Source organism: Triturus cristatus, chromosome 2_2 (genome assembly GCF_964204655.1).
Source record: "Triturus cristatus chromosome 2_2, aTriCri1.1, whole genome shotgun sequence".
NCBI lineage: Eukaryota > Metazoa > Chordata > Amphibia > Caudata > Salamandridae > Triturus > Triturus cristatus.
Window position 1 is genome coordinate 303,199,507 of NC_140582.1, and position 14,206 is coordinate 303,213,712.

Here is a 14,206-nt window from a genome sequence, read left to right on the forward strand (position 1 = left end):
TAGATCTGGGCAGCTAGTTCTTAGCTTGTCGTATTCTAGTCACATTTTTAGTGTTTGATCACATGACAATTTCTGCACTAGTAAAATGTTAACTCCGAGGAAATGTAGGTTGTCCTTTCAGCACGCATATTTGTTAATGCAAATCTTTTTTCTTCCCTAGCCAGCATTGGAGCATTTGGATTTTCTATGCTTTGGCTCTTCTTTTAACGTAAGTCTTCCTTTTTATTCAGTACTCAGTTATGAATTAAATATGTTGCCACATTGCAATTTATCTTGCAAACTGATAGACTGGTGTACTATAACTTCCTGAAGATCCATATGATTTTTATGCTATCCACTAATCACATGATTACCGAAGTAATTTGTGTAGTGAGTTGCCTATTGCATGCTTTATCCCGGCGCTATCCAATCTCCGAGTTACTTACAGAGAAATTAACCTATAAAGAGTATGGTACATTTTATATCCTCACTCGGATGAATGTAATCTATTTCTCCAGTTTAGGTGCTTTGGCAAAATTCTGGTGTGAAAGCCATTATTATATTTAGTGGTATGTGAAACAATTTGGCTAATCAATAATTAATACATTCAATTTTAGTCCTTTGATCCAGACGTACTATTACAATTTTTTCCAAACAATTAAACAGTACATCGACCCAAACAAGTAAATGTTTCATTACCAGGGGCAATACATGCGGCAGATGATACTTTAAATAAAATGTTTTAGAAGGCATGTGCAATTGTGCAACAGCCAAAAATTGCATTCCTAACGCGCCTCAATTCGTATGTTGCAAATGGCATTTCAAGTGCACATCCTATATTATACATTGCTATATCCCTTTATTTGGAAACAGTATGCAATGATTTATAGTCAATGGTTTAAAAAAATCTTGAACCAATTCTGTGCTGAAGATGTACAGCTTGCTCTGGATATTGCCATAAAGTGACTGTCGGTAAATTCAGCCATTGAGAAAATTAACATCTCCATAATGTGAATATACATATAACTAAATATAAAGAATCCATGTTGAATTTTCTGGACAGGTCCTAGAAGAAATCCTACCTTATAGCCCCTGAAAAGAATGACGCTGTGATAGGTGCATACTAATATTAAAATGCCTTTTGTGTTATGTTGTGTATATAAGACCAATTTAATATGTGTGATAATTCATGGAATTTAAGTCATTCACTCAACCAAGGGATCTTATAGGAGAGCTATTATGTCTGAGAACATGTTGCCCTGGGTATATGAATTTGCAGCAAGTCACAGAAATACATGCGGTTTTGTGAGTTCAGTATGTCATGACACCCAACACAAGCACTCAGTACACCCTTTAGTGTCTAAAACATTCTCTAACAGAAGAGACATTTAAGAGTACTTGAAAAATGTGAGTGATAGGATTTTGCAAAATACTGTATTCAAATGCAAAGCGGTTTCTCTGTCCGTGTTCCATTCTTCAGAAAGTCAGTCACATGAAATTTATTTAAGTTGTTCCCGGTTGACAAGGAAGGAACGTATGCAATCTTGTCTGAAGTTGCTATTTTCCCCTACTGGAAGATTCTATGGTAGCCAATATCGAGTAGTTTTTGCATAAGGTTTTCTGTGCCATGGATGACTGCAAAATTATCTAAATATTACACATTTTATGCCACAAATTTTGCACACGCCCCTGTTAATAAGACTTACCTCTGTCTTGCCAAAGCCACTTAACTAGAGAAATAATTGAAGGTTGTGCGAAATGAGGATGCCAATACACCTAATTTTCATAAAATCTAAATTCTCTATGAATAAATTACCAGAGCCTAACGATCACCGAATATGTACTGATTAGACTTTTACTATTTATTTGTTCATATCCGCTTTGAAGATAATCTGTACAGTGTTTAGCAGCTGTGGTATTTAAAATATTGGCAGTGAAAGAATTTTTTTAAATCAGAAGTGCTTTAGTTGAACAGCAAATTCGTCCTTTCATAAATCTATAAACGCTGTCAAAGACTTACGTTCGTTTCTTGTTCCTAGTGCCTAGAGCTAGAATTGATAGGCTTCGAAGCAGTTTTGTTTCACGTACTAGTTTAGATTGTTCATTCTAATTTTCCTGTGGTGGGGTAGTTGGTGGTTTGTTAGGCCTGAGGCATCACCACTTTGAAGAATGTGGCCCCTTGTTTCAGTGATTTGAAAACCCATTGCTTAGAAAGGATGTTAATTATGCTTGTGACATAGGCTGCACGATCGAAGGAACCATTTCCTATAAACTGTAGTAAATAGCACCTGCAGAGGAGAGGTCTCTGTGCTGGACCCTGTACCTCAGTCTGGGGTTTACATGTAGTGATTGAGTAATGTAGTTCAAAGCCTAGTGTGAGAGCAGGGAGATAATTCCAAGTTTGTGAAGAGGATTTGACTGTGTAGATACTTCAGGTAATCTAGAACAGTTGTGAGCTACCACCAGAACACTGTTGGCTGTGATTGGTATATTTTTGTTCCTCTTAATTGAGCCTCGTGAATCTCAGGGGCATCCGTTAGGGTGGATAGTGGTTTCTCATTACTCTGCTGCTTACTGCTGGCGTTGGTGAACCTCTATTTTGTGGGACTGCAATAGATTGTGGCTCCAATTTGATTTCTTACGTTGTGGGTGCTATGTGCCAAACAACCTTATAGTGCCTCAGTTCTATAGGTTAAAGAAGGAAGGATTACCCTAAAGTGTACTATTGGGAAGGTAATTCTATGTAAAGATTGGCGATGCTTTCGCCTGAGAATTATTGCACTGTCTAAATGTGGTCATTCTTTAAGAAATAAAAAGTTTGGGTTCTGAGGCTGTTGCATTGTGCACAGATTAGATCATAATTACTTATAAATCATTTCTTTCTCATTTGCTAATACTTAAAGCAAAGGGGTGCATTTTTCATTGCTGTTCATGCATGTGCAGTGTAAAGTCTTGTTTTGAGCAGGGTATTTTACACTTGGCTGATTTATTCTGGTTCTCAAGGTTAGTTGGCAAAACAAAGACATTTGGTAAGGTTTTGTAGCGCGTGATAACTCTAGCCTGTCTTGACACTAGTTCTGGGTGCACATTAAGTTAGGTTTTTTTTTTGTTAAACCTTTTTTATTGGATTTCATCAGCATACACGTCATACAGTTAGCACACTTCATAATTGACTGCTGTAGTATTATAAACAACATTAACAGTGTCATGACCATGAGCAGCGAGACAATTGAGCAAGTAATTGATCAGTCACACTATGGAGGGAGATCTCCTGAACCCTGCCGCCGGAGCTGCCGGGAGGGAACGCGAAAGCGGTCATTGGTAAGGTTACCACGTTTCTCCGACCCGTATGACCATCTCTAGTTCATAGTCCCCTGCAAGAGGTTTCAGCAAATGGGTTCCATAGTTAACTTGGGGGTCTGTAACTCGGGGAGTGAGGGGCAGGGGCAAGTGTAGTGGAGCTCCGTGCCATTCCATCACCTTTGGGCCCTTTTCTCTATCCTGTTCAATATAGTGTATCCGGGATGGTGGCCCGGTTAGTGGGCTGGAGTAGCGGGGGGGGGGGGGGGGGGTAGGGGGAGAAGGAAGGAGGTACGTGACCGGATTAACATGTGCTTGGTCCAGGTGCCACCTGGGCTTCTAGCTGACCCTCTGCGCCACTAGCGTGTGTTTGCTTGAAGCCATGTAGGAGCATCACCCATTCTAGTGAGATGGGACACCGTCGTATGCCACGAGCTTCCTCCTAACGGAGGAGGTCTTCTTCAGCTGTGGCCCATTTCTTCACTGCCCCCCACCATGCCGCTATTGGGGGACCCTCTGGTGCGCGCAAGTTCATTGCCACAGCGAATTTGGTCTCAAACTTCTTTTGTTTATTGCATTTAAAGATGCCTAGAGCGCATGCCTCCCATGTGTGAAACTGTTAGGCCTGTGACTGTACGGTGGTGTGCACTGTCGTCCATAGGGTTTGTATGTAAATGTAAATGTCAAGGTACTTATAGAGCGCACTGTCACCAGACGGCCACCTTGCGGTGTCGCCTTTGCGGTTTCCTGGCGCTGATACTCATACCGTTGTGGAACCCCTCCTGGCTTTCCCTGTGAAGTGTCCACTCCTGGGCACCCCCAGGGTGAAGCCAGGCATCCTTAGCGCTGTTGGGGCCGGTGTGGAGGCTAAGCCCAGAGTTGCAGCGTGGGGCCCGTGATTAGAATAGGCACCGAGCGAGGCGAGAATAGACAGGTCCGAGGAAATTGAGCCCGAGCCCCGCCGAGGCGGGAATCGAACCCTGGTCCCTGGCCAGAACTCTGCTTCAGGGTCTGCCACTCTAACCATTGAGCCACACTACTCCACATCACGGGGCATGTCCAAAACATGTGTATAAATGGGGCATCCGGAGTGTGGCAGCGGGGGCATTCGAAGTGGGATGACGGATAAAAGCTTTTAAGCCGCGCCGGCGTGAGATAAGCGCGGTGTAACACGTTACACTGGAAATTTTTGAATCTTTGGTTGCGGGACACTTTTTTGTGGTGTTCTAGGGCTGTCAGCCACTCTCTATCATGGAGGCCGCGGCCGAAGTCCTCCTCCCAACGGAGCCGTAGTCGTGTCAGTGGCACGCGTGTTCCATGATGGATTTATAGATCCATGTGATATGGTGTCTGCCCCCCCCCCATATGTAGTAGTGTGCAATACCTGGTGTGGCGTGGGTTCCCCGTCCCCCAGTTCCCAGATCCGTCTGCAGTCCGCCACTATCTGCCTGTGTAGTAGGAATTGGCCGGCAGGAAGCCCGCTTCCTTCGGCCAAGTCTTTAACTGGAGCAGTTGTCCATTGGAGAATAGGGCTTCGGTTTTGGTGAGCAGGTGTTCGGTCCAAATACGAAGCTCTCCCGTAGTGTAGAATTCATGCCCTTTAGGGAGTCCCGCCAGCGGTAGTAGCGGGGAATATAACGGGGTGCCCTTGGACAAGCGGTGAATCCGCATGGTACAGGTTCTGGCCGTTTTGACTAATAATGGATGCGATGGGTTGGGCTTGGTACCCGAAAGGAGCACTGATACCTGTCCGGCCTGCTTTCGTTTCCCCTAGGTTGCGGTGCGCTGTCCAGTTTGATAGCCACTGTAGCTGCGCCGCTAAAATTATACTTTGAATGATGGGGGCGCCCATCCCGCCCTTGTCGAGCGTCAGCTGCAGGGCCGACAGGGCCACTCTGCGGCGGCCCCTCCCCCAGATCAGTGAGATTAGTAATGAATTAAGCTCTTTGAAGAAGGTCCGCAGTGGGATAACTGGGATATTAGTAAAGTAGTAAAGAAGCCGGCGAACCATGATCATTTTGGATAAGGCTACCCTCCCGATGGGAGCCACAGGTAGAGTCTGCCAAAAATTGATTTGACTCCTAGTCCTCGGAGGGCCCAGTAGTGGTTGCCCTCCAGGAGGTCACGGGGCTCATGGTAGTCTGACACCTAAGTAGCACGGGGCATCGACCCTCCATGCTAGTGAGGCCTCTCCCAGATGAATTTCCCTGTGTGGGGTATTCCGGTGCAGGGGATAGAGGATTTTCCCAGTTCACCCGTAACTCTGCAGCCTTCTCGAATTCTGCGAACGTGGTCCATAGGGTGGTGAGGTCTGCCGTGGGGTCTCTAACATAAATGAGGAGATCATCCGCATAAAGGGAGACGCAATGTGTGCGACCTCCCAATGGGATGCCCCAGTGCTCGCCCACCTCCCGCAGTCGTGCTGACAGAGGCGCTCCATGGCGATGGCAAAAATGACGGAGGACAGGGGGCACCCCTGTCATGTGCGGCGCAGGATCGGAATGGGAGAGGAGACACAGCTACCTATTCGAACCCTCGTAGTAAGGTCAGTATACAATAGCCGGGTGTACGCTATAAATTAGGGCCTTATGGCCCACCCTCCGAAGCACCTGAAAGAGGTATTGCCACGCCAGGGTGTCGAACGCCTTTTCGAGGTCCAGCACTAGGCACGCTGCATGTGGGAACCTGTCCCTCACCCCATCCTGGACCTGGAACAGCCGACGTATATTCTGGGAGGTATTCTTCCCGGGGACAAATCCACTCTGGTCCCTGTGCACTAGCCTGGGGAGAACTTCCGTGAGTCTATCCGCCAGGACCCTCCCCAAGATTTTGCAATCTGTAGTCAGGAGGGTGATAGGGCGATAGGATGCTCGGAGCAGGGGGTCCCGATCGGGCTTGGGGAATGTTACCAACACAGATTCCTGCATCGATCGAGGGAGCAGACCCACATCTAGTGCTTCCCGAAAGACTGTCAAGCTGCGGGACCTGCTGCTGGGAGAATGCCGAGCGAGTACAGTTCTATCAGGAAGCCGTCATGCCCCGGAGCTTTGTTTTTGGCCAAGCGGTGAACGGCGGATTTAATCTCCGCTGGTGTGGGTGGGTCAACTAATGTGCGTTCCTCATCCATGATTAGGACTATGGTGTTTGTGGTGAGTATATCATGAATGTGTCTCCCCCCCCCCCCTCCCCCCCCTTCCCCCCGTCACGTGTCGGCTCCTTGTAAAGCATGGTGTAGTACTCATGGAAGGCCCATAAAATGTCCGCCTGTGTCTAGACCACCTCCCCCGTGGCATTGCGGATGCCGGTAATCTGTTGTGTTTGCGCGTCCTGACGAATGAGCCAAGCTAGCAGGGTACCTTCACGGTTTCCTTCCTGGTGGGACTCTAGTGGTGTATGTGCAAAAATTATATAGCGCCGTAGATTGGCACACGCCTCCTCGTACTTAGTTTTGGTCTCCGCTAGTTGCGTGGGGGGGAGCTCCTGTTGATCCGCCGCTTTAGGTAACTGCGCCATTTGTTCTGCGTTTTGGACCGCCCTCTCTAGTGTGTGTTTCACTCCTGTGATTTGCCTGATGCAAGCTCCCCGTAGGACCACTTTAAAAACGTCCCATTCTAGGGACCTGGTCGATGCAGTGCCCGTATTGTCGACAAAGTAGTGTTGAATGGTTTCTGACTGTTCGCGGTGGAACACAGGGTCTGTAAGGCAGTCTCTGGGGAGGTGCCTAGTAGTGATCAGGGGTACGGGGGTCGCCATGCAAGTGACACAATGTGTGCGTCGTGATCGGAAATGACCCTGCCCAAATAGTCTGAATGTCTGATGTGTGGAAGGAGAGACTGAGTACCCATGAAGCGGTCCAGGCTGACTCGCAAGTTGTGAGGTGTCGAGTGAAACAAATATATTTTGGTAGTAGGGTGGGTATGTCTCCATGCATCCGCTAGGGACCAGTGGGCAGCCCAGGCGCGGAATGCGGCTGAGTGCCCATGGGCTGGGGATTGCTTGGTGGGGGGGGGGGGGGGGTAAGATCTATCCAGTGTGAGGTCCAAGGAGCAATTGTAGTCTCCTCCTAGTATCCATGCAGAAAGTGTGAATCCCGCCAGGGCTGTCGTCAGGGTCCCCCAAAAAGGTGTCTGATCAATATTGGGAGCATAGATGCTGGCGACGAGGATGGGCTGCCCATCTAACAATCCTTCTAGTAGTGCGTATCGGTCCTCGTGATCCACCCTCCTGCCGGTTTTGCGAAAGGGCACTCCTGGCAGAATCCAGATCAGCGCACCTCTCGCGAAGGCCAGGTAGGTTGTGGCGCAAAAAGAGCCACGCCATTTCTTTTGGAGTTTGCGCAATTCCTTCTTAGTGAGGTGGGTCTCCTGGAGGGAAATGATCTGCGCCTGCTGCGGCTTAATATACGCGTATATTGCATAGCGCTTCCTGGCTGTGTGCATCCCTCGCACATTGAGGGTTAAAAACTGGAAGTCTGCGTGTGCCATGGTGGAGACAAGGTCATGCCCTGATAGCGCCGGGCCTCTGGGGGAGTGGAGACTCCTAGCTTATGGGCATTGCGCGTGGAGCTGTGTGGGGTTGTAGGTGCGTGCCCCTGCCCTGTAAATGGGAGGTAACAAGAGATCATGGTAAGTGGGGGAGGTAAACTACGAACTGGGGTCGGGAAACAGTCCCAATACTGGGGACCTATTGCTGGGAGCGATACGTCCAAACAGGCGCTCTGGAGGAAAGAGCGTGCACAAGAAATTAACTATGGGGTGGTGGTACGTGCATGCGAGGGTGATCCTTGGGCGGGTCCGTGAAGGATCATTGTGCGTTGTCTGGTCCTTGGCAGTATCAGAACAGTGTGACATGTATAGCGTGAGAGGACTGCTGTTGTGTCGGAGGCTTCCATCCCTCCGCCAACAGGGCCACCCCTCATTTACGTGCCACGAGAGACTGAGGACAATGTTCCTATGACAGTCCTTTATATATGACCTTGCAGGTTTCCTAACTTATGAGATCTGCTGTCTGGGGGGTGACTCGGGGCAGGGTGATCGAGTTTCCTTTAGATGATGCGATGTCGCTATCGTCTTCCTCGCCGAAAAGAACAGGCGTTGGGGCTCTGTCCATGTCATCTGAAGGCGGTGAGGCCAGTAATGCTGTTACGGCTCGTAGGACGTCTCTGCGTTCCTGCATGATTTGCTCCAGATCCGGGGAATCTAGTGCTGGGCTCTGTGCTTTCTTGTTCTCGTTATTGCGCCCTCTGTTTGGGTTGTGCTTTTCTGGGACGCGGCGCTCTGGTTCTGTCCTCGCATGGTTCCTGATCCGGAGAGTTGTGGGCAGTGCATGTCCGCCCAGTCCCTTGCCTCCTTCGCACATGTAAAGAATAGGGCAGAGTCGTAGATAATTGAGTCTGGCGGGAAATAACAGAGTATTGAATGTAAAGCCCGGCGCCCTGGTCTCTTTTTGCCCAATGTGGTGCCTGACCTCTATTTTGGCCGACCGTACTTGGTCCGGTTCGCCTGCCTGTCACCGGTTGCCGTGGGTTGAGCGGCAGGGGGGCTCCGGGAATCCGTCTGATGCGTGAGGCCCGCCTGTCTGCGGTGCTCTCTCCGCTGAATGCTGCTGCCGGTGCTCAGGGTGCCGCAGTTCGTCACCACCCGGTTCCCCCTGGTTATCAAGTGGTGTCTCAGGTCGCACCACCCTCAGCTCACCGAGACCCTCGTAGATTAGGCGCGGGCTACCGCCATCTTGTCTCTCCGCATCGCGACCTTCAATGACTGTTTTGCCCGCGATCCCAGTCGTCTGCATCAGGGGTCAACGCCTTCAGGTGCTCCGCACCCTGCTTGGCCACGCCCCCATTGTTAAGTTAGGTTAATAGGAATAAAGATAGATCTTTAAGGCTTTTCTAAATTTTGAAGGGTTTCTATCCTGCATGTAGAGGAATTCCTCAGCTGCGTAGCTGTAATTGAAAATTGGCTGCAGACCCTATTGAACCTGGAAATTTTATAATTGCATGATTCCTACCTTAGATCACAGGCATGGAATTGAAATGTGTAAATGGCATGAAGACTGCTGCTAAAAAATGTTTTTTTAAATGTTACTTTTATTAGTAACAAATTCCAGTCATCACTGTTATAAATTGCAGACAGTTCAATCTTAAAATATCAGGCATGGATTACTGAACATAATCATACAATCGTTCAGTCATGCAAAATGTGAAATGTTCCCCCTTAGCCATTTCTTCCAATTCTACAGTCCGAGACATACAAGGATTTCCACGGTATGCATTCCACCCACTCCGTTTTCTGTCCCATTTCTTAGGGCATTGTCTGCATTTGAATACTTCTTTTTCTGCTACCATACATTTGCCCAGCTCAGCCACCCAGACATTTATGGAGGGTCTCCCTGCCACCCTCTGCTTCATCGCGTTGGCTCTCATAACCAACACATAGACCAGGGTAACTAGTTCTACTTCAGTAAGGTTGGTTGGCTCCCAAATGTCGAGGAGCCCCAGTGGTGGCGTGAGGCTGGTTGTTTTGCCCAGTGCATCTTGCATGTGTGTGGTTGCCCCTCCCACATGGGACGCAGGAACGGGCAATCCCAAATACTATGGTAAAAGGTTGCAGCTTGGTGACACCCCCTCAAACAAAATGCATCCTGTTGTGTCCCAATTTTAGCCAATGTCACCCCGGTGAGGTACGTTCTATGCAGGACTTTAGTTGGATCAACCGAAAGCGAAGTGAAATGGCTGCCTTCCCTTGGCGACATTAGTGCAGTTTGCCAATCGTCATAGTCCATGTCACCAATGTCAGATTGCCACCGGCTGCGAAGAGATAGGAAAGGGTCAGGTAGGTTATTACACAACTTGCGGTATGTTAGGGAGATTGCCTTGACAGGAAGTGATTCAGAAAGTAGGCGGTCCTCCAGTGGAGATGATTCCGGAAGGTTACTCAAGTCTGGGAGGAGCAGTTGTTAGAGCATGACGAACTTGCAGGTAGCGAAACACCTCCCCCTGGGCCATTTTGTATTTCTCCATCAGTTCCGGAAATGAGAGGACCTTGCCCTTTTTCACAAGATGCCCTATATTGGAGAGGCAGATCTCGTCCCATTTGTCAAACCCCGGATGATGGCACAGGAGTCCTAATTTCTTGGTGTACCACAATGGAGTGGACTGCGTTAGTACATCTGTCCAGCCCAATCGTTTGGTCGCTTGGTGTCAGAGTTGTACCGTGCATGCTGTGGGGCCCACAAACCTCCCCCTCCTAACCTTTGAGTAGATGGCACCCAGATACCCTTCCCATTTGCGGGGTCTAGCGGAGAGTGGTACAACCAGCGGTTCACCACTACAAGCTGCGAAGCCCAATAGTCGCATGTCTGGGAGGGCGATCCCTCCATCGTACCACCCCTTGGACAGTTTATGTAGTGCAATATGCGGCTTCCCTCCGCTCCATAAGTGACCTCACCTCGCCATCAACGTTTTAAAAATACGAATCGGAGATTGGGCATGGGCAGTTCTGGAGGACATATAGGAACCGGGGAGGGCCAGCATCTTGAAGACGGCCGCTTGGCCCAATAGAGACAGCAGTAGGGATTTCCAGTGGTTGACATCTTTTCTGAGCCTATCTAATGGCGCAGCGAAGTTCCTTTCATAGGAGAGGCAAGGGTCGGGGGGTTATAAAAATCCCTAGATAACGAAAGCCGACAAGGGCCAACTCCAAGTCACAGCTCTGGGGCAGTCAGGGAGTCTGGCCATGGAGAATGTATAGTACTGATTTCGTCTAATTAATGGCGTAGCCTGAGTATTTGCCAAAGTTGGTAGCTAAACATTATTTTGTTGATCATGCAGAGTGATTTAATGTTGAAGTTGTCCTGGACAGGGAAGCCAGTGCAGAAAGGCAGTCGGTGAAATGTGGGCATTTATTTTAGGTTTTCGTGTTCTAGCTGAGCATTCTGAATTTGTACTCTGTTCAGCTCAGATTTAGCAAGAACCAGTCACATAGCATTGTAGTTATCTAGCCATGATAAAATAAAAGCATTAACAATTAAAACTTGATAATGAAATACAAGAAGGATGCATTTCAAAATTCATGTAATAACATCATATTCTAACAGTTAACTTGAGGATTTCAATATTCTGTGATTTATTTGTATCCACATTTGTTTGAAATACAAGAAGGGCTATCAAAAGCCTAGGCCAAAACTGGTGAGACTTAAAAATGCCTAATTAAGCAAATGCATAATCTCAATTCTACCATCTGCCTTGTATGACTTCTGAAAGTGTGCAGTAGTAGAAATTAGATTTTTTTACACCTTTAGTACCTTGGTGTCTGTGCATGGGAAATGAGCCACTAATAGACGAATCGGATGAGCTTATGGACATATATCTGAACTAAAATGATGATAGTAATGAGGGATCCTGTTGCCAATCCAATGTGGATAAGTGAAGTCGGGCGCAATGTAACTTCGAAGGTCTGATTATCATAGAAATCCTGAAAGCAAGCAAGAGCTTTGTCATAAATGCCCATGAGTTGATTGGAAGTTTTGTAAAGCACTTGAATGACCGAGGGCATCTTGGCACTGCTGCCCAGCAAATGCCCGATTGCTACAATGATAGAAGTATTGGTTACTTGGTTATTAAGAGCCAAGTTTTCAGGGCTTTTCTAAAGAGCCATAAATTGGGACTGTTCTTTGTCTACAGGAAGTGTTCCAAATTTTGGCTGTACCTTAAAGAAAAAAAAGCTCCTTCCACCCCAGTGCACTCACTGTTCTGGGGATTCAGTAGGAGATAACGTGCATTTCTAGTGGGTGAGTACCAGATCAAACGGTTCTTGAGTATTGTGGGCCGGAACCAAGCAGTGCCTTGTAGGCTAGACACGGATTTAAATGTAATTTTTTTATCGAATGAAAGCCAGTGCAGTTTTTTCAGGCATTGGGACACACTGTTATTGTGGGATATCCAGCAGGAAGCTTGCATATTCATTTTAAAGCTGCTGTAGCTTTTGAAGATATTTGTTTTAGATGTTTACATAAAGGGCATTTCCATAGTCCAATTTGAGCAAGGCTAGTGCTGTCACAAGTGTCTTTTGTAGGTCTAGCGGTATAAAGGGGTGGATCTTCCTAATCGTCTTTAAGATGGACTGTAGAAGCAAGGGTGCTAATCTGATGTTTGAAGGTCAGTCTATTATCAAAGATGAAGCCTAAGCTTTTCATGGGGGATGGAGGTTGCCCAAAGCTCTTGGCCACCAGCTAGGTGACCAGAAGGAGGTGTCCGTACTCAGGAGCAGCACCTTTGTTTTTCCACCGTTAAGTTTTAAGCAGTTGGATCTCATCGATTGATTTACCTGAGTTATGAATTTATTGAAGCATTCTGTTACTTTGAGGTTGCTGGGTACTGAAACAACAAGCCTTTAAGGTTGCTGGGTACTGAAACAACAAGCTGAGTATCATCAGCATAGGAGACAACTGAGAAGCCGGAGTCTGTAATGATTCTGGCCAGTGTAGTAACAGAGATTAAAGAGGGTGGGCTCAGCGAGGAGCCCTGTGATACCCCACGAGTCAGTCTGAATTTCTCAGATCAGCAGGGTCCCATCTCCATGAATTGAACCCTGTTGGATAAGAATTATTTAAACAGCTTGAGAGCTGTTCCTTGTATTCCTAGATCTGATAGCTGGTTGACCAATAGTTCATGGTTCACAGTGTCGAAGGCTGCAGACAGGTCCAATAAATTCAGGGCAGCCTTTCCTCCCGAGTCCAAAATGGATCTTAACTCTTCTGAGGCCATAGCCAGGCTGGTCTCAGTGCTGTGTCCCTTTTGGAAACTATATTGGAATGGATCTAGTAGTCTTTTGGTAGTTATGAAAGTTAAAAGTTGTATGTTTAGGTCTTTTTCTAATACCTTTGCTGGAAAGGGTAATCTGGAGATCGGCCTGTAGTTAGGTTCCAATGGATCTATATTCGATTTTCTTTTGGGTGGGAGGACCTAGGCTATTTTTCAAACATCTGGAAATATGCCCGATTTGATGATCTCATCATATATGACCACCAATTGCTCACTCATTTCTGAAGCAGGATGGACTATTCTGGGGGACAAGGGTCCAATGGAACCCCAGATTTGGATTTCCTTACTAGCTGTAGAATCTGCTCTGTTTGGTGGAAAGATGCTAGAAAGTTGGCGGCGGAGGGTATTGTCAAGTCTTATCTGGTTTTCAGTTGTATTCACGTTATCGAAAGTTTTATGAACTTCCACTTTACTCTTAAAAAAAAAAAAAATTAGCTCAGGAACAATTTCCATTTAGCTGAAGATACTTACCGAACAGGGCTACTGCGTATGGCTTATAATGTACTTGTGTTACTGCTCGCTGCTTCCAGCTGTTAAATAACTATTCAATAAAGAGTTTAAAAAAAAATTTAGTGAGGGAGTTAGAATTCCTCATTACCATCAGTGTCACAGGGCTCTGGTATTATTTACAACCTTTAATGTCAGTAAGGGTTTTTTTGGTAAAGTTCTTTGCCTGTAGAATTCTTGTGGAGAAATACTTGCTTTACTCCTCAATTACCATTTTTTGTGATCTGTTTGAGTTTAGCTTTTCTTTTCTAGTGGATCATAGTTCGCGCTCTACCGTTTAATTTTTCTGTAAACCAGAAGGTGTTTTCTGACATAGTTTTTGTGGGGGCTAATGGATAGATGGCTGTTTTAATCCAAGATTTGTACAGACAGGCTGCAGTGTTGACTTCCAGGGTGGAGTTAAGCTTGGAGCTGAGTAGGAGTGATTGTAATTTAAGGTAATCAATGTTTGTCTAATGACGGCTTTTTGTTGCTGTGCGGGGTTGAGGTCTCAAAAAAGGCTGAGTGTTGCTGATTCTGAACATTGCTTTGTGGTGTGACCAAAGGATGGGCAGTACTTCTGTGACCTTTTAAGGTTGGGTTAGATGTAAAGTTACTAAC

At 46.8% G+C, this 14,206-nt stretch overlaps 1 protein-coding gene across 7 annotated transcripts in view; it reads left to right on the forward strand.

Annotated features, from left to right (window-relative positions):
- Positions 1-14,206, forward strand: part of ELAVL2 (ELAV like RNA binding protein 2) — a 558,243-nt gene that overhangs the window by 24,058 nt on the left and 519,979 nt on the right. For all 7 annotated transcript variants that reach the window (XM_085641341.1, XM_085641347.1, XM_085641342.1 and 4 more), the window contains exon 2: positions 161-208. Coding sequence is in view for 1 of the 7 variants with exons in the window: in XM_085641338.1 (XP_085497464.1) it covers positions 161-208 (48 nt within the window). In the remaining 6 variants the exon portion in view is untranslated. The remainder of the gene's footprint in view (positions 1-160; positions 209-14,206) is intronic.